At 49.4% G+C, this 20,952-nt stretch overlaps 1 protein-coding gene across 1 annotated transcript in view; it reads right to left on the bottom strand.

The window, feature by feature from the left end:
- The window catches only part of IPO9 (importin 9), a 514,800-nt gene that overhangs the window by 399,135 nt on the left and 94,713 nt on the right, over window positions 1-20,952 (bottom strand). The window contains exons 4-5 of the mRNA XM_078644100.1: window positions 17,589-17,675; window positions 15,729-15,930 (exon numbers count right to left, since the gene is read on the bottom strand). Of these exons, the coding sequence (XP_078500226.1) occupies window positions 15,729-15,930; window positions 17,589-17,675 (289 nt within the window). The remainder of the gene's footprint in view (window positions 1-15,728; window positions 15,931-17,588; window positions 17,676-20,952) is intronic.

Here is a 20,952-nt window from a genome sequence, read left to right on the forward strand (position 1 = left end):
CGCCTAATGCACTTTTGGCCGCTCACAATTTTTACTACCTCATGTATTCCATCTGCCCACAATTGTCACCATTACCTTTACTACCTCATGTATTTATTGCTTGCTCACAATTTTTACCACCTCATGTATTTTGCTTGCTCACAATTGTCACCACTACCTTATGTAACGTAACGTATGCCTTCGCAATCTGCTCTTTTGCAATGTTTCTCATTATATTTCACCCCTGCCCCCTTTCGTGAAGCGCCCTGACACCCGGGCAAAGTCCGCGCCACACAAAAATGCACAAACAAATAACCCCCTGACTTTCGTCCACGCTCCGTCAGCCCATCAGCCCTCCCGAATATCTTTCTTTTGACCCCCGCAGTCCGGGACCCTGCCGCCGCCCGCCCGGCGCCCATACACCTACGCACATCTCGGACCCTCTCCTGGCGACATTTGTAATTTTGCAATATCTGCGCGCGCATTCAAAACGAAACTTACCGTGGGGGCGGGACTTCCGTCTTGTGCGCGAAGCCCGCGCCCACGGAGTTCCTGGTCAAGAGCAGTGCGTGATGTGGGGCTCCCATGCCGGAGAGCCCCGCGGAGGCGACAGAACACACTGGATTAGCGGTAAGTGGGCCTTGGGGGGCGCTCGTGTGTGTGAGTGTGTGTGCGCGCGTGTGTGCGTGTATGTTCGCTCCTGTGTGTGTGTCTCTGTACAGCGGGGGGAGGGGGGAGTGTGCGCTTCCCAGGAGACAGCCAGGCCGAGCACGGCGCGTGCCAGTCGGCGCGTGCCACTTTCAAATCGCCTCCAAGGCGATGCGCGCGGCCAGGATTGTCTCCTGGGAAGCTCACATGCCGACAATAGGGGCTCGGCGGAGACGCGCTTCGCGCGGCTAGCCGAGACCTAAACAACTAGTCTGATTTCCCTATGGCCTTCGTTCTATCCAAAAAACTTGAGCACCCTTTTAAGGTCTAAAGAGTGTAGTGAACTTTCCGCAGGAGTGGTAGAATTGGGAAAGAAGGAAGGGAGAGATATCGCTTGGTTAACATGAAAATCAGACACAACCTTTGGCAAAAATGAAGGGTGAGTTCTCATTACCATCCTGTTGTGGTGAAACAGTATATGGTTACTTGGCACATAGCGCTTGGATCTCACTTACTCTGCGCGCTGATGTTATTGCCACTAGAAATGCAGCCTTCCATGCCAGGTGTTGCAGAGAGCTTTATGAATGGGCTCAAAGGGGGGCCCATCAATCTGGAAAGGACTAAATTCAACTCAAAAGGAGGAGAAGGAGGTCGAACAGGGGGATACACTTTCTTCAAACCTTGTAGGAATCCTTGACCACCTGCAGCTGAAAAAAGGAAGGCTGATGGGGAGACCTTCTGTAGGCAGTAATGGCCGCCAAATGCACCCTGATCGAAGAGTACTTCAGACCTGACTTGGCCAAGTAAAGTAAGTAAGGAAGAATCACCTCTTCCTGTCCAGTTGTAGGGTTAAAATGGTTATGTGCACATCACAAGTAGAATCGCTTCCACTTAAAAGCGTACGACGCCCTCGTGGATTGTCTCAGCCACTTTTAAGATGTGCATACAGTCCTGAGGCAGATTCAAGTGTCCATATTGCATGACCTCAGGAGCCATGCTGCCAAGCTCAGTGAGGGAAGGCTGGGATGGAGAATCTTCCCGTCCATCTTGGTCGGAAAGTCCGATCTGTAAGGCAGCCTCTTGTGGGGGCGTAACGACATCTGTAATAGGTCTGGATACCACCACTGGCGAGGCCAGTCTGGAGCTATCAAGATCGTCATGTTGGATCGGATGAGCTTGGACACCAGCTTCAGAATGAGAGGCTGGGGAGGAAAGGTGTATGTCAATGTTCCGGACCAATCCATCAAAAGCGCATTCCCTCTCGTTCCTGGCCGGTAGAACCTGGACGTGAAGGCGTGGCATTTTTTGTTTTGGTCGTCTGCAAACAAATCTATTGAAGGCTGACCTCACTAATGGAAAATGCCTACCACTACCTTGTCGTTTAGCACCCAGTCTGGCTGATCTTCGAAGTGCCGACTGAGTGCGTCTGCTGGCACGTTTTGCTCCGCTGGGAGGTGCACTGCTGTAATGGGACAGATCTCGGGCTAGAAGCCAGTGCCAAATATCTTGGGATTCCAGGGAGAGTGGGCGAGAGCGTGTACCACCCTGTTTATTGAGGTAATACATGGTGGTCGTGTTGTCTGGTTGAATCAGGATCGAGTTGGATTTGATAGAGGGCTGAAAAGCTTTTAGAGCTAGATGGACTGCTTGAAGCTCCAACATGTTTATATGATAGGACCGCTCCTTGTTGGACCACGGCCCTGCATCTGTAGGCAATCCATGTGTGCCCCCCATTCTTGTAGGGATGCCTCCGTGATCAAAGACTGTGCCGGAACTGATTGATGGAAGGGGACTCCCACCAAGAGGTTCTTCGGTCGAGTCCACCAAAGAATAGAGGACTTTGCTGCTTGGGAGAGCACAATCCGGTCTTCCCAGTAACCTGACGCCTGATCCCACTTGTCCTCCAGGTCCTGTTGTAGAGGCCTCAGCCTGGCGTTGGGAATGAGAAAGATGCAAGAAGCCATCGACCCCAGTCTTGACTTTGTTCAGTAATCGAAGGTCCAGGATAGGTCTGAATTTGTGCGCTTTCTCTCTTTTCGGCACAAGGAAGTACCTGGAATATACTCCCTTCCCAAGCTGAGCAGGAGATACCTCTTCTATGGCCTTTTTTCGCAGAAGGGTTGACACTTCCTGATGAAGCAACTTTAGCTGGTGAGGACGAGAACTTTTTGGAGAAATGTCCTTTGGAGGCACACGAAAACGTAGTGTGTATCCATTGCACAGTATACTGAGCACCCACTGGTCTTTTGTTATGTTGCACCACTCTTTCAGATGATTTGAAACACTTCCTCCCATTGGAGTGGGCAACGGTGCTAGAGGAAGCTCATGGTCATTGCTTCCCTGCTGCTCTGGCCGTGTTGGAGGATTGTTTCTGATGACCTCCTCTACCTCCGATTTTCGGCGTTAGAACTGCGACTTGGCTTGGTTCTTGTTTTGGGACCACTGAGGGGTTTGAACCCTCTGTTGGTAGCCCTTGCACTGGTTGGGCCTGTATCGCCGCTTGAATTATTTTTTATTTTCCAATCCCACCGCCTTGAGGGTGTCTAACTCAGACTTCATTCTCGCCATCTCATATCAGTGTGGGTGCCAAACAGAGAGGAGCCAGAGAAGGACAGATTACGGATCCGCTGTTGTGCATCTGGTTTAAGAGCAGTTAACCTCAACCAGGCAGACCTTCTAGCACAAATCCCATGCGCATAGGAATGCGCCGACAACGTTGCACCATCTGGCGCTGTGCTAATCACCTCGTTGGCTACCTATGATCCTTCTTTGATACCTTCCTCAAAGTCTCTTTGGCCTCCTTCGGAAGCTTTTCCTTGAAACGGTCGAAGGAGTCCCATAAGGCCCTGTCATAGCGGCCTATTAAGGCTGCTGCGCTAGACACTTTCAGAGAGATGCTGCTGATCCGCACACCTTCCGTCCCCAGGAATCTTGGGATCTACTTTCCTTGCCCGGTGGGACTGATGAAGATGCAGTTATTGAATGCGTTTTTCTTGCCGCTGCAATAAATAACAGAGTACACAGGCAGATCTGATTTCAAGAAAGGAGGGTCTTTCTCGGCCGCCTTATATTTCTTTTAGATTCTCGCCGACGTTGCCTTAATTGAAGATGGAGTAAGAAAAATGTCCATCACTGGTTCCAACAATCCAGGAACTAGAGGAAGCAAAGGTAAAAATGCTAATCTCTGATGGAGCGTCTAAAAAATAATGGGTGTAGCAACTTGTGGAGTCGACATTTCGATGTTCAGCTTCTGTGCTCCCCTCTGAAGAACATCATGATAAGTATTGATGTCGTCAATTGGAGATCCCCTTGATTGAGGGCTATCAAAAAGAGTGTGAGAGTAGTCCCTCTTGATGTATTAAACAATTTTTTCATGGACAAAATTGTAACCATCAGATCAAGCATCTCTGCGTTGACTAACATAGCATGCCAGAACGAGGTCTCCAGAAACTCGGTTACTATAACCTCTTTCGCCGCTTTATGCCCCAAAAACCTCCCCGACTTACTTGTCCGGGTAAAGTACGGCTCTCCGAAGGACTGTTGCCCTCCAGCCATCATGAAAGATTTATTTACAGCACTGCCACATAGCATCCTTCCTTTCTTGAAAGCAGAGTCAGGGGATAGTACAGCCTGCTTTTAAGGCTGCCACAATCGTCCCTCTTCTGAAAAAACCCGGGTTAGACCCTCTTATCCCTGCCAACTACCGCCCTATATCGCTCCTCCCCTGGCTGTCCAGAATTCTGGAGGCACATGTGGCCAGATTTCTATCTAGCTTTGTGGAACAAACTGAATATCTGGAGCCTAACCAAGCAGGCTTTCGACCAGCCCACTCAACAGAGGCGGTAGTTCTGGCCGTCCTGGATACCTTACGTGCTAACGCGGACAGGGGAACTCCTCAGGCCTTGGTGCTTTTGGATTTGTCGGCAGCGTTCGACACGGTCGATCATAACATCTTTTTAAACCGTGTGGAACAAGCAGGCATCCAAGGGTCTGCCTACAACTGGCTTAAATCCTTCCTAACTAACTGTCAGAACGCAAGCTGTACGACTGGGCACCCTTACTGCCTCAGCAGTGACCACCGCTTGTGGAGTACCACAGGGTACATCCCTGTCGCCGTTACTGTTCAATCTTTATCTGAGGCCTCTGCTCCACTCTTTAAAGAACCGAAAGGTTACTGTTTTTAATTAGGCTGACGATCTTCAGTTGATCTTCCCCCTAGACGGGCCAAACGCTGTTGTGGAATTTCAAACCACCATGCTACATATCCAACATTGGATGGATAGCAACCAATTGAAGCTTAATCCGGGTAAGACGGAATTGGTGTTGCCTGGGAGGAGTGAGGATTGTATGGGTCCTCATTTTTGGCCCAGCGAACTGGGTCCCCCTCCCGTTCCATCCTGGTCGGCAAAAAGCCTTGGGGTAATAATCAATGCAGACCTATCGCTAAAAGGACAGGTGGGTGCAGTGGTCTCTTCCAGTCTTTATCAGCTCCGTAAAATCAGGAAGATTGCTCATCTGTTGACTCACTCGGCGTTGATCCAGGTGACGATTGCACTGGTTCTTTCTCGCCTTGACTTTGCAAATTCCCTCTATATTGGCGTGCCTCAGTATTTAATGAAACTGTTGCAAATGGTGCAGAACCAGGCAGCCAGATTAATATATAAACAGCCAAAATGGCACTCTGCTAGGTCACTGTTGCTCAAGCTCCACTGGCTTCCCGTGGAGCAACGGGCGGCATTCAAGACCGGGTGCCTTGCTTTTAAGACACTGCATGGCAACAACCCAAAATTAATCAAGGCCATGATAAACAAACATGTCTCTCGTCGTAATCTGCGCTCATCTTATCTGCATCTTCTTTCCGTCCCGACTATAAAGCTCAAACGGGCCGGAGGTTGTCGATTTTCTTACCTGGCACCCACCTTTTGGAACTCTCTCCCGGTAACAATTAGAAGCTGCAACAACCTTTTGGGCTTTCGTAAGGCACTCAAGACGTGGCTGTTTGGACGAGCCTACTAGTAGAGTCTGATGTAATAATTTAAGGAGGAGTAGCGCCATGAAACCCTGGGGTGACCGTGCGCTTTATAAGTACATGTTAAGATTAGATAAGAAGAACGAGTAGAGGAGGAAGACCATGTAGGGGATCTTCTCCTCTTGTGTCGAGAACCAGAAGGTCTGCACTCCCGCGACCTGCCTGCGCGGTCCCTACGTCTGGCCGAAGCAGACTTATCGACCTTTTGCACCAATCTCTGCGACCTGGTGTACTCGTCCTCCCACCTTGCTGTTCCCGTAGGGTTTATACTCCAGTGATGGAGTGGAAGAAGCCATCTTGGAGATAAATGAACAGAAGGGGAAGCACCCCTACGCTGTGAAGGGGACCTTTGTTGCAACCTATCTGAATGTCGCTCTGGAGATGCCGAGGGTGAGTGTTCTGATGACTGACGCCTCAAGGAATGATAGAACAAGTGTCACGACGCTGACTGTCACCATCACCACAGAGCCTTCTCCAGACCTCACTGATGCAGGTCTTGACGTAGAGTGTATGACCTGCTCCGACAGAGCTCCCCTCGATGGCGAATGTGATCTCCTTCTCGATGTCGATCTTCGCCCAGCTGCTACAGGGTTTGGTCTCGACGTCGACTTAATGTGAGCCAGCGACGCAGATTCTCTATTCTTTGACGTCGATCGCCTTGCTGTCGACTTTGAAGTTTCTCTGATCCTCAACACCGATCGTTGACGATGGCGGAGGGCTGCTGTACCTTGACGCCGATCGTCGGTGAGTTGACGATGGCGGAGGGTTTTTGTTCCTCGACGCCGATCATCGCAGGGTTGCCGATGGCAGAGGGCTTCTGTTCCTTGACGCCGATGGTCGCCGAGACGACGACGACGGCGGAGGGCTTCTGTTCCTCGACGCCGATCGTCGCCGGGTTGACGGTGGTGGATGGCTTGTAACTCAACGCCGATCGTTGACGGCAAGGTATCTCGATTCCTCGACGCTGATCATCGCTGGGTTGATAAACGAATGAAGTGACACACCTGAATGTTTCGACGTTAGGCGTTCTTTCGATAGCGAGCCCGCCGTCGATGGTCTTCTCATGGACGTATGCTCTACCAGTGGAAGTTTTTTCAGCGCCGAGCCAGACGCTGAAGATGAGCCATGTGGAATTTTGCTTCCATGTGGAAGATCTGGCCCTTTGAGAACTCTTTCTCACCGGTGATCTGCCTCTGGAAGATATTCTATCCCTTTCAGCAAGCCCATAAAGCCGAATTCTCTTGGTCTTTCAAAGTTTTTTTAGACAAATACTGGCAATGTGGGCAAGTCTTGGGAGCATGCTCCTTAGGCAAAGTATACAGACTGCATAAGAGTCTGACCTGGCCTCCTTTTTTCCACAAGGGCAGGGGTCAAAAAGAGATGGCATTTTTGAGTGGAACAAATGCCAAAATCTGTCCCAAAAAAAGACAGCAACTTACTTCTAAAAATGTTAGACGTCGAAGTAAGAAGTCAGAAACAGCAGAGCTGTGTAACCAGGCTCCTTAATGAAGGAGCCAGAAAGAACAACTGACCTAACTGTCACCCCTGAGGCATGCTAGGAATTAAGGGCCATGGCTGCCATAAAGGCACAGTGCCAGTTTATTCCTATGTGGCTAAGGGTTAGCTTTTCAGCTTTTCTCTGCTAGGTTTCTGCAATGCAGCCTGTGAGATGTAAATGCTTTCAGTCCTTTTTACAGGATTGTACTAAGCATTAAAACAGGTTTCAAACATACTTTGCTGTTTGTTTTTCCCCTGATTTTTTATGTTTTGTTTATAGTATACAAGGGAAGTCCTTACAGCATTATTCAGCTCTTTGTGTATGGAAGGCTTTTTTTCTCTTTTGTTCACATATATGAATGTGTTTCTGGGGTCCCACGCATGGGTGGGAATATTCTAGTGCTTATTACCATTGACGAGGATCCCCTGGAAGAGAAGCCACTTTAACGCCTGACCCTGCATGAGAGTCTCTCTTCGTCTGTGAATGACCTTCTGGTAAGAGACCATATCAAAGGCGGTTGTTAAATCCAGCAAAACAAGCAGAACTGCCTTGTTGTTAATCAAGGCCAGTTTAAATGTGGTCTGTAACACGTATAATGGTGGTTACAGTAGAATGATTAGATCTGAATGCAGACTGGGAAGGATCAAGGATGCCTTGAGATTCAAGATATCCCATAAGCTTAGTGTTGATGTATCCTTCCGTCATTTTACTCATGAGTGGAAGAAGCTAAATAGGATACGGGGGAGGAGCTAGCTCGCAACCAAGATGGCTGCTTGAGCGGAGAGCTCCCTCATCTCAAAAAACTATCCTACATATATCCTGCGTGTGCGATAGTCTGAAGCACCCTTTAGACGTTGATTCGAGAAGCGGAACACCTGAGGACTCGATTTAGCGAGGGTCCGAGCTGTATGTCCTTCTGATGTGGCTGCGGCGATCTCAGAGGCCTGGTGCAGTGGGCCGCGCCTGAGAGCAGCGCCCTCGGCTGTGGTTCATGCGGAAGTCGGCTACGCGATCTCGGCTGCCTGCGCCCGCCGAGGGGTAACCGGTGACGGAGGTGATTCGAGGGGCCCGCTTTAGGTCTACTGTGAGCAGCGACAGCCCTTCGGGGTAAGGGAAAACGTTGCAGCGTCAGGCCCCCCCGGAGAGCGACGGACAAAAGGCTGCAACGCACACTCCTTTAGAGGGTAGTGCCGCACACACCCGGAGGTGAGAGGCGGGCGCCGGAGACCTGGAGGAGGAAGATCGCCGGTCCGGGAACAATACCCCGGCGCTGCAGAAGGTGTGCCTGGGGAAGGAAGCGAGGAGCCTGGGTGCGGTGAGGGGGCCCTGCCTGGGATCAGCGGAGGCCTCTTGCGCCCAAGAGTGCCTCGGATCCCTCGCTGCATCTAAAAAGCTGGGAGACGGTGCTGCTCTGGAGGTGGCGAGGAACTCCCCCACAAAGTGTGAATGCTGGCAGGCTGCCTCTCCCTAAGTGGTGGCGCTGGACGTGACGGCGGTGCACAGGACGGCAAGTAAGGGAGCTGCGGCCGCCATATTGAGCTCGGGGCAGCGCTGCGATATACTCACCCCCAGTAGAGAGACTGTGATAGGGGCTTGAAGACGCCACGGAAAGGCCTCGACGCTTTAGCTATTGCCCTGACCCATAGCGCAAATACGCGGGGGACTTCCTGCCCTACCCCCCCTACTAGGGCTGGGGCTAATTTCTTGTTCTAGAAGGAAGGCCCTGAAGGCCCGACAGGGCTTGCGCAGATCACTCGCGCTCAGGCTGGGAGTGTACACTATAGGGAGACGCTTCCCCGTGGACCAGCATTACACCCCTGATGGAAGAAATTTTGGCGGCAGTGAGTGGCTAGCGGTGGAAAGGAAGAGCCCGGACACGTCGTGATTGCATTCACAATAGCGAGATGTCACCGCAGGGCTACCATAGTGTTTGAGGCTGCAGTGCAAAGTTCCAGTACACATACAATTCTAACTAAGTAATAAAACACCACTATGGTCCTGGACTGCGAATATTCTGCCTCCCACTGCCACAGAGACAGATCTGGTCCTTTCGACATGGGGCGAATGGACAGGTCACAACCTAAATTATCTTTTGACCCAAAGGGAACCAGGTTAGGCGACACCACAGTGGGGAAAGATGTAGGGGAACGAGATCCATTGGAAGACACCTCGCAACAAGACATACGAGGCTTACGGTTAGCAATGGAAAAGAGCCTGCAAGGAGGGATAGCCTCGTTAGGTACCAAGAAGAATGCGCTTTCCTATCGTATGGACCGCATGACAGAGAGACTCGAACAGGCGGAGCGGATTTATATGGCGGAGCCCCGCATTACTGAGGTAGAGGAAGCGCAGACCTCCTTGGATACGGATATTAAGCAGATGAACAGAGCTATGCAGTTACTACAGGACAAGACGGAGGACTTAAAAGCCCGCTCTCGGCAGTGCAACCTACGTATCACGGACCTGCCCAAGACCACACAGACAGGAAATATGGAGGTCTTTGTTGAAAACCTGCTTAAGACGCTCCTTGGCGACTCTGCCTTCTCGGCAATGTTCGTAGTTGAAAGAGCCCACCGCTCTTTGGTCCCGAGACCTAAACCAGGAGCACCACCGAGGCCAATAATTGCCAAGTTACTTAACTACAGGGACCGCGATGTAGCACTGCGGCTAGCTAGAGATAAACAACCACTGTAATACGAGGGCTCGGTCCTTTCGCTGTTCCCGGACTTCACCGCTATGGTGCAAGAGGCTAGGAGATAATTCACACTGATGAAATGCCAGCTGCGCAAAATGGGAGCAGATTGTGCGATGTTGTACCCGGCGAAGCTGAGGATTAACCGTCAGGGGAAATCGATGATCTTCACGGACCCTAAAGCACTGCAGAGAGTTCTTAAGATCTGGCGAAAAGAGGACCGATCCTCCCCGAATGGAGAGGCCGGCGCAGCAGGAGGCTCCCTGGACGATCAGGACTAATGGTGTTCCACACCTATAAGCCGCAGGGTTTACATTGCTTGTGTATGTAGATGCGGGTGGAGGGAAATATTATGGTCTGTTTGCGGTAATGACTAGGATGCATCCCATCCGGCTAGGTAGATTGAAGTGGCTTGGTGAGAGGGCTATGGGTGGGGGCACCCCCTCAAAGAGGAGCACCTGGATCGGAAACAGGTATTCCCCAGGAGACGGCTTATGGTAAGAAGGTACATACTGTACTGCTTTAGACTAGGGACGCCCCTCTTCTCTACAAACCTGTTGCGCTTAGCTGTCATGGTTTATTTTGGTGGGGATGACATATTTGATAGATATATTAATCGACAGCACGTTACATGAGAACATGTTAGACTTTGCCGAAGTCTGTGAGCTTTAAGATGGGGTTTATGGTTACGCGCATTCCACTTTGATATTGAGATGGGGGAGGGGCGGGTAGCAATCTGAACATGTTCCTTATAGAGCTCGAGTCCTGCTAGCTACCTTTGCCCATGTGTGCTTCCCACTGAATTTGGACTACGGGATCTGTTTTTCTTGCATGGGTTTGGAAATTCCTGTGTTGCGAGTGGAGACCGGGGTGGGCTTGCCGGGGAGGGGGGATGTTTGCGGCCTAGTTGGGGATGGGTAGGCGTGGGTGGGCACGGGATGGGGGTGGGACGACGCGACGGCGTCTTGGGGTTGAGAGAGAAATGTTCCCACTCAGAGGGTGCTGTTCGCAGGTTACCACACATGGCAGTAGCAGGTCACTACGTGAATATGTATGTGCAGAATCCATTGATAGGATATGTATACAGACAAAAGCAGCTGAGATGACCCAAACCGGGGATGGATTGGACACACTGATGACCCGGAATATACGGGGTCTTAACGACCATAGGAAGGTTAGAAAGGTCCTACAATACTTTGCTAGATATAGGGTGGATATAGCGCTCTTACAGGAGACGCACCTCCCCACGGACAGTCACATACTGCGTTACAGGGGCTTCTTGGGCAATATACATGCAGCTGGGTTCACATCACATGCAAGGGGAGTTTTTACGTGGGTCAATACGAAGACACACCTGACGATAACACCTTTGGTGACGGACAGGGATGGGCGATACACGATTACAAGGTGCTATTACCAAGATCCTCGATATGGCAGAGGAGGCAAAGGTTACGGGGGCTGCCATTTCTCCGGACGTCCTCTCGAACTGGGCGCAGCGTGTGGTTATTTTTCTGGGTAACGCTAACTGCGCCCTGTCGACAGAACATCTGAGATCCCTTTTGATCAATCTAGATCAGAAGTTAGGGGACTTGGCCTCTTCGGAGGCGGGCGCCGTGGCCCAAGGCGGGCTTTTTGGAGAACCGTTCATAAAAGAACTGGGAAAGTTTCTGTCCACCTTTACCTCACTGGACAAGGCCCAGTCCAGTATAAAACGAGTTTTCCAACAGCGTTTTTCCCAAGGGGCCGGTCGAGGTAGGGGCCGATCGACCGGCCGTGGCGGACAGAATGCCGGCAATCGAGGGCAAGGCTCCGGGCGAGGCCAATACCAAACCTCAGCCAATTTCACCAACTTCTATCCCACAAGAGGGCAGCGTTTTGGTGGTCGAGGATTCCGAAAGAACTCTGGTTCCAACAACTCGAATGGTGAGTGTCTTGTGTGTCATCCCTGCAGAGCAAGTACGCGTTGGGGGTCGGTTAGCGGCCTTTTACGAGGAGTGGGTAGCTCTTACTGCAGACGCTTGGGTCTTGCAGACAGTGAAAGGTTTCCATATAGAGTTTTACGACAGACCCGCTCAGGTAAGCGATCCGCGCCCTATGGTTTTTTCGGACGCCGATGCTCAGTTGATAGAACAAGAGGTCTTGGAGTTGCTTCGCAAGGGAGCCATTCGTCAATCAACTCGGCACCCCTCGGGTTTCCTCAGCAACGTTTTTCTGGTGAACAAGACCGATGGGGGGCGGCGGCCGGTGATCAACCTCAAGGAGTTCAACGGGTGGTTGGTTTATCGGCACTTCAAAATGGAGAGCATACACCTCCTTCGGGATGTCCTCCTCCCACGAGACTGGATGGTGCGATTGGACCTCAAGGATGCTTATCTTGTGGTTCCTATTCATCCTCCCCACCGCCTTTTTCTGCAGTTTTGCTGGAGGAGTTGCGTGTTCGAGTTCACCGCCCTTCCATTCGGGCTTTCCTTAGCCCCTTGGTGCTTCACGAAAGTGTTACATCTGGCGGTGGAATACATGCGGAGTCAAGGGATTCGGATGATTGTCTATTTGGACGACATCCTGTGGATGGCCCAGTGCCCAGAGAAATGGAGTTCTCAACTTCGGCAGACGGTCGACCTTTTGCAGGGGCTGGGTTTTATCATCAACGGCGACAAGTCGGTCTTAATTCCGAGCCAGAAGATGACCTTTCTGGGGTTTGTCATAGACTCCGTGGGGGCCTCTCTCACCTTGCCGTCGCGGAAAATTGCCAAGATTCGGCATCTCTTGCGGCAAACCATTATGAAGGATCGGACCTCCTTGCGGCAGATCGCCAGGGTGGTGGGACTTCTCTCCTCCTCCATCCAGGCGATTTTCCCGGGGCCCCTTCACTACAGAGCGCTTCAGCGTCTCAAAGCTCTGCACCTCCGGAGGGGCATGTCCTACGATCAGGTGGTTCCTTTATCGGACGAGGTGAAGGAGGAAATGGAGTGGTGGCTATCCCACATAGAAGCCTGGAATGGTCGGGCGATCTTCGGATCAGTTCCGGACCTGGTCATAGAATCCGACGCCAGCAGGTCGGGTTGGGGTGCTCGCTGCGGGGAATTCTCCACAGGAGGCACCTGGTCATCCGACAAACAGAAGTTGCACATCAATTGTTTGGAGCTTCTGACAGGGTCCTTTGCAGTACGCTGCTGGACCAGAGATTCAGCGAAGTCATGTGTACTGTTGAAGATGGAAAATGTCTCAGCAGTGCGGTACGTCAACCACCTAGGAGGTCCGCGGTCCCAGGCTCTGGCGGCTCTGGCGAAAGAGTTCTGGGATTACTGTCTTGCCCATCAAGAACCCGTGACGGCGGAATACTTACCGGGGCAAGCCAATCAGGTAGCGGATTGGCACTCCAGGCATCTGTGGGACTCCAGTCAGTGGAGGTTTGATGTTCAGGTCTTCCAGTGGCTGAACAGTCTGTGGGGCCCTTTCTCAGTGGACCTGTTCGCGTCCCGCTTGGATCATCAACTCCCACGTTTTTTCAGTTAGAGACCCTCTGGCAGAGGCGACCAATGCTTTTCTCCAGGATTGGAGTCAGGAGAGGCCTTTTGAGTTTCCCCCTTTCTCGATGGTGATGCGGACGGCGGCCCAGGTTCGCCGCCAGGCGGTGGCGCTGGTGATGGTGACCCCGCTCTGGAGGTCCCAAGTCTGGTTTCCAGTTCTTCTGGAACTTTCCTGGGATTCTCAAATCCTACTCCTCCAGTTTCCTCACCTGCTGCTCAATCCGGATCGGGAGCCGCATCATCTCATCACTCACGGTTCTCTCCGCCTCATGGCATGGAGGCTTTCCGGCGACGCTGGTCGCTCCCGGGCCTTTCGAGATCGGCTGAGGGACTTTTATCCAAGGCCTGGGCGAACAGTACGGCGAAGCGCTACAGATCCGCTTGGACTAAGTGGATGCGTTGGTGTCTTCGAAGGGACTTGGATCGGTTTGTCGCAGGAGTCGTTCCTATTCTGAATTTTCTGCCAGAATTGACTACCAAAGGCCTAGCGTACAGGACTATCAATGCGCTGCGTTCAGCGATTTCAGCGGGCCATCATCTGGTGGACGGAGCACCAGTAGGGGAGCACCCGTTTGTTTGCAGGCTTCTACGAGGTATTCGTCTTTCATTACCTCCAGAACTTCGATATTCAGTCCTTTGGGACGTCAATGTGGTCCATAATCTCTTCTTGTCTTGGCAACCTAATAGATATTTGTCTTTGAAGGAGCTTTCAGCGAAATTGACCATGCTGTTATGTTTGGTATCAGTCAGTGTCAGATGTCCGTGCCTTGGATGTCTCGGCGAGAGTTTTCTCCCCAGATGGGGTTACCTTTACAGTGGGGCGTCGCACGAAATCTGTGTCCAGAACTATCTCGTACCCGGATTTTGTGGATGCCCCCAAGCTGTGCGTAGTACAATGTCTGAAAGCCTATGAAGAGGTGACTCTGGAACTTCGCCCTCCGGGCGAGAGACAATTGTTAATTGCCTTGCGAAACCACACAAAGCGGTCTCCTCCCCCACTATTGCAAGGTGGGTGCGTTGGGTCATGCAGGAAGCAGGCATTGATACTAAGAGTTTGGCGCCCATTCAGCCAGGGGAGCCATGGCCTCTAAGGCGTTTTCTGCAGGAGCTCGTTTAGAGGATTTAATGCGCGCTGCGGATTGGTCCTCTACTCCACCTTTAAGAGGTTTTACTTTAAACCAATGGTGGATATAGCTCAGTTGGTGGTAAGCTTTAAACTAGCATAATCTGAGCCTCCGGTCCTGCCATAGAATCGAAATTTGCCTAGCGGATGTAACGGTAAGTTTCAATTCTATTAAGGACACAGAGGCGAGGATTATCCCTCCCAGGATTTCTTCAGGGAAGAACCGACCCGTATGATAGTAAGTAATTGGATTTTAAGCTGACTATTGATTGATGTTGGTTTTCATGCTTGATGAAGTTGATAATTTTTGCTGCCAGTGTGGTTTCTTTTACAACGCTTATGCTGTCGTGTTTTTTTGTCAGGCAATGATGGTTCCAAACAAGATCAGTGAACAGTGAGCGTAACCTGCGCGAAGAAAGAGGGAGAACAGTGAAGAGAGACTGCATATCTAGCCTCCATGGAAAGAGTGAAAGGACTATGTTATGGCTAATTCTGATGGACTCATGGAAATTGTAGTTTTTACCTAATGTCATGAGCTTTTGTTTATGGATTTTCTGTCTGGATTGGACTAAAATTTGCTTTCTGAGGCTGCTGTGAGTTTTGTATGTAATAAAACAGCGAAGAATAGAAAGCATAATCCTCGCCTCCGTGTCCTTACTAGAATTGAAACTTACTGTTACATCCGCTAGGCAAATTTCGATTCTTCACTGGGAGATGGATATTGCTTATTGATCATAATACTAAATTGTGCACTTTTACTCTACACATGGACAAGTCAATGCTCCCCTTAATTTAAAAATGCTCTAAATTGAGATACACATACTATACATGTGTATATATATATATATATATATATATACACACACACACACACACACACATATATATATATATATATATATAGAGAGAGAGAGATCTATATATAAATATCTATAGATCTATCCATCTATCTACCTATATATCTAGCTTTATCTAAATCTACACATACATATACATACATATACATATACACATACACATACATATATACACATACATATATACATATATATATATATATATACACACACACACACAATATACTGCTTTTGCCAGTAAGTAGTATCTTCCACTGACTGTGCCGGTGCTACAGTATATGGTTGGCTCAATAAGGCCACGCCCCACCCCCTTTTAATCCATGGCTTTATAGAAGCCTGTATAGCTAGGTCTTAGGCACTCATGGGACTCACCAGTCAAGACCCTCATGGCTCCATGCACTGCATTCAGATCTCCACTGACTAGCATCTCCATCAGCAAGCTGAAAAGCTGGGGCCAGGCCTCAGGCCAGTCCCAGTGCGCTATCGCAGATACCGCGTAGGCAACGCTGGATCGCACCTTGCTGATGGACTCCCTCAGCCCATTGGGAAGCAGCTGCCTGATGACCATTTTCGCCTGCAAGATCAAAAGCAGTACAGTTTGAGGCATACTGAAAACAATAGGATGAACTAGGACACATGGACTATAGTAATCGCTTCAGGAAAACTAATTGAAACAAGCTACAAGAGACCTTTTCCTGCAGCCACCTAGCTGACCAGTGGCAAGCCGACCTGGACTTGACCCTCCTGTTGGCCTACCATGTGAATTTTTCAATGCCTCCCCTGACGTCCTGTGGGACTTTAGAAGTGTACGTCTGTGGTGGACTGGGACTAAGTAAGAAGGCAAAATGTTTGACCAGGAAGACAGTCACTTCAACGCGGTAAGTGTCAAATTGCACCCACGTCCTGTTCTACTGCAACCATTGATTACTACTACCACTGTGTGATATCTGGGTTTCCCTTACAGGATTATTTTTGACATTTTGGTGCCATTCTGTTTATTAAATTTTACTCAGTTTTTCCAATTCATTTTGTTTTTTTTTATTGTTTTGCATTTCCACTGCAAATTATTGCTTTAGTACTGAATAAATACACATTTTATCTAAGTACTGACGCATCGCCACTACTGCAAGGATCGACCGTGACGAGTCACCACCACTGCGAGGTCCCACTGCAACGCAGTGCCAACTACACAGTGCAGCGACCCTAGTTCCAACGCATCACCCGCCTTTATCCTAAGGCTCACATCGCATACTCTGCTCCTCTTGTTCGATGCAAACAAGGTACATTACAGCGGGCCAAGGCTGGACCCTGTATCTGACCAGCACTCCATCATGGTTGGCCTGAACTATTGGATTTGACTCAGTGTAGCTCAAACAGATAGCCCTTGTTCATGATTTATGTTTTTAAGCACTGTAATTGAGTGTATTGTTTAAAAATTCATAACTGTGGTTATACTTACTGGACTTTTGTCCTTTTGGTCTAAACTAAGCTATAATTTTTTAACCGAGTGTGTTATCTTTTTGTGAGGGTTTCCACTGTTTGAATTGTTGCTCAAATACTTTACACTTTGCCTCTTAAACTAAGCCTGACTGCTCTGTGCCAAGCTACCAGAGGGTGAGCACAGGTTAATTTAGGGTGTGTATCTAACATAACCGGATTAGGATTGTGGTTCCTGCTTGGACAGGATGTATACTTCTACCAACTAGGAACCCAAGTTTTAACAGTAAACGTAACTGAGAATCTGTACACCTCACACCTTTATTAACACCTACATGATTCATTATTGTGTCACTTAAATTTGGATCACCCCCGAGACACTCTTACACTACAACACTGATGTCATACTCTACTCGGACACGCTTACAAACATGCTTGCAAACCTCAGGCTGTGATCATTATCAGACAAGGCAGTAATTCCCTGCATGCAAGTAATTAAACACGGCATGCTCGCTATAACTAATTATTTTTGGATGCTTTGTTGGTGGCAAAGTTGGTTCAAGAAGCAGGATAAAAGGCACACAAGCAGTTTCACAATATACCATGCTGTCCTCCTAGAGTTATGAAAATAGGAGAACCAGAAATATACAAGTACCTTTACCATAGCCCAGTTAAGTCACATAGGTTAGATACTCATTATCAGAAAACGCTAACATTTAAGTTAGTGGGAAACCTTAAGATCTAACCTAGTACACCAGGAAGTGTGTAATGGTCAATGGCAATCCAAATACATACCCTTTCAGTGGTCTCCGGTGACCTAAATTTTTCCGACTGGGAGCACCAGTGAGTTTCCACATACTGTTTCAGAACAACCGATGCAAGCTGGAAAGACAAATATCAGATATAAGCTTCAAACATGCAGTATTTAGTTTTTCTTTAATTTGGCAACGTAAAAGCCTGTTACACAGAGCCCTGAAAATTTACAACAGACCTTAACGTGAAGGCCATTTTACAAGCCGGTGTGAAATCCAACCAGCAATGGGCCCTCAAACGGATACGTTCAGTTTACTTTTATGACAATATGTAGTACCCACACCAGATACCAGGCAGCTGAAGGAAAAGTGCATTGTTTTAATAAAGACAGGAAAATAAACCATGTTTGTAAAGTCTAAAAACCTCAACGTTACAGGAATGGGTACTAACATCACACATATTCTTAGAAACAGAATGCGCGTAAGCCCCCACCCCCCAGACCCCACACATCCTTCTCAGCACCCCACCTTACCAGACTTCCACAGATCCTATTGATTTCAAAAATAGGAACCACCTTCGGTTTCCCCAAAATTTGCAATGGAAGGCTTGCTTTAAAGCACATGCCAGAATGCCACCTCAAAAACAGTGCATGCTATAAATTTGGGACTGCTAATACCTGGTCTGTAGTGAAGCTCTCCTATCCATGGGCAAGTTTGATGCTATGCAAAACTATCAAAAATAAAATGTGGATTTCGCATATCAGGGATGGGGGGGGGGGGGTCAGATGTGTTCTCCTCCACCTCTGTTGTAATTCCAGGTGCCCCGATTTCCGTCTCAGATGTAGTTTTGGGATGTCTTGAACTTCCCCCAAATCTTGGAAACGGTTAGAAAGAGGGAGCCCCTCCTGGGCTCTGTGGTCTGTTAAAGAAGCCATTCCTCTATGAATGGTTATATGAGGTAGTGTAGTGGGCATGGAGTTTGCCTCCTTCCCTTGGACCTTAAAATACGATCTCAAAGAGGGAGTAGTTTTAGTCTTTCTAGACAGGGGGGTCTAAAGGGTGTACTGATTTCCATCCACCCTTTTTCCTTTGTTTATGTTCAGGGAGGGACTCCTTAACTAACGGAGACACTACGCTGGTTTGGGGCAGTGGGCTGGATAATGCAGTAGATGTAGATATGGGAAAAGTTATTGCGGGATGGATGTGCCAGGACCCTCATCTCTAAACAACCCAAAACTAAAATATACATGTGAATTCCTTAATGTGTAGCGTGAAATACTTTGAGGCTTTCCGTCTGCAGAAAGGGTGAGTTCAGTCTTGTCCACCATCCTAGCTCTCCTCGTAGGTCTCCCTGTCCTTTCTCCTTCATGCCTGGGGAGGAGTCCTTTTGGGGCACATAGAATGTGGAGAAGTTGATGCCTCCACAATAGGCAGGCATGCCCGGAGACTTGTGCTGATACTGCCACCAGTTACCTGGTGGTGGAACTGGGCTGCAGGTTGCTGGTCCAGACATAGCTTCGATGCTGCCAGAAACCACGGGTCCCTCTCAGGAGACTGGCTGCTGCTGCGTGGGAATGGCAGACAAATGCAGCTTTAGGTGCTCTAGGGTGTACTACCCCACCCTTTGTGTCAAAAACTATAGTGCACTTATGTGAGCCACGTTTTCATACGGCGTCTCTGTGAGACTCCTTGGGGTTCGGCGTCTTCAAGCTCCGGAGAGGTGAGTAGCAGCGGCCCGCTGTTAGCCGGCCGCCATGTTCCTCAATCCGTGTCAATACTAGGCATCTTTGCTGCTGAGACTATTCCACCACTCAAATAACCAGATCTTCTCTTGATCAACCTCCTACTGATCTCTGAACTAAACTCATATCAGTATGAAAATGCTTGACAAAGGCGGAGTGCTCTTTAAAATAGCAGCAGCAAAATGGCGTCTGAGTAGAAGCCACCGCTTACCTCTATGGCAGTGTAAATATCCCGGCTGGTGGCTGCGAGTATGTGTTGGAGCTGCAGTAGAGTCAGCAACGTTCACGGTGTGCTTATGTGGATTTCTCAGACTTGATGGACATTCCATCAAGTCGGACAGCGAGGACATGCCTGCTAGGCTAAAGGGAACTTCTGCAGGGGGGTGCTGGGAGGCCCTAACGCAGCTTATGCTGACAACAGCGGCAGGTTCCGGGCACACCTACGTCCTGCGGTGGTTGCTGGAAACTGCAACAACCTATCGGCTGGAGTATTGCTAAACACAGAACCCGAGCCTAACACAAAGTCAGTTGCAATGGCTGCTCGAGGAAGGGGAAATCAGCGAACTACCACTACTGCCGTACAGTTACGGCGTGAGGGCTTGGATTAAAAAATAGACCTCTAAAAGGGGATCTACTGCCAAATGAAGCAGACAAACAGGGGAAAATCAAACATGACAAAATTGAACTTCCAGGAAAAACAAATCTATGGCGAGCTATACCACCCAATGATGTAGGGAAATCGCAACCATCCATTTTAAACATCTTCTCGCCCATAGCTTTGGGAGGGGAATGGGCCCCCAAAATTGAGATGCAAAAGGATTCCAGCAATAACAACTGCAATGGTGATATGGACAGGACTAGAAGCGGCCATATATCAGAAACTGCCCAAGCGATAACATCTGCAGTGCAAACACCCACTGGATAAAGTAAAAGGTCAGACGTCCCGGATGGGGGAAAACATGACTCCCTGGCAGGAAAATTTTGATAACACCATCATAGAGGCACATGTACATGCCATACATATTAGACTGAGTGAAGACGTCTTAATGGAGGGAACTCAACCCCTGATGATTGATGCGACAGCAGAGTAACAGCTGTGACTAGCAAGACTGGACTACACTCACTTGGAGGAAGTGAGGGCCAAACAAGAGATATGAAAGCTGGCTGCTTGACCCAAGATGTACCGGGGGAAAAAATCCTTCTCACTGAAGGAAGAGTCTGAGATTTCCAACATTAGCATGTCTATCAGTAGTGAGGAGGATAGTGGGGGCTCATCCTCAGGTAATACCAGCGCTTCAAATAAAGCCACAACCACAAAGAAAAAAAAACGGGTGCCAGGGAGGGTGAGGGGGGGCATGGGGGAAGGCTCGCAGGAAGATTCCAGGGGAGCACAAGACAGTGGAGGAACTACAGTGGGACTATTCAGCAACACAAGTGCCCTCCCCTGAGGGGATTGTTGAAAGTGAGAAGCAAACAGCGGCGTATTCCGATGGGATCTCAGATCATATGTAGCAAGTAAACCCAGCCGAGCCCTCACTGGCTCTAATCTTGCTGTCCCTACTAACCTTCCAGGATGATGTCAAAACCAACAATCGACAGGCGTGGCTAGCCACTAAAACTCCAAGGCATCGTATAGAAAGTGGGAAAGATCTGCTCGGACATTGC

The sequence above is a fragment of the Lissotriton helveticus genome, chromosome 5_1 (assembly GCF_964261635.1).
Source record: "Lissotriton helveticus chromosome 5_1, aLisHel1.1, whole genome shotgun sequence".
NCBI lineage: Eukaryota > Metazoa > Chordata > Amphibia > Caudata > Salamandridae > Lissotriton > Lissotriton helveticus.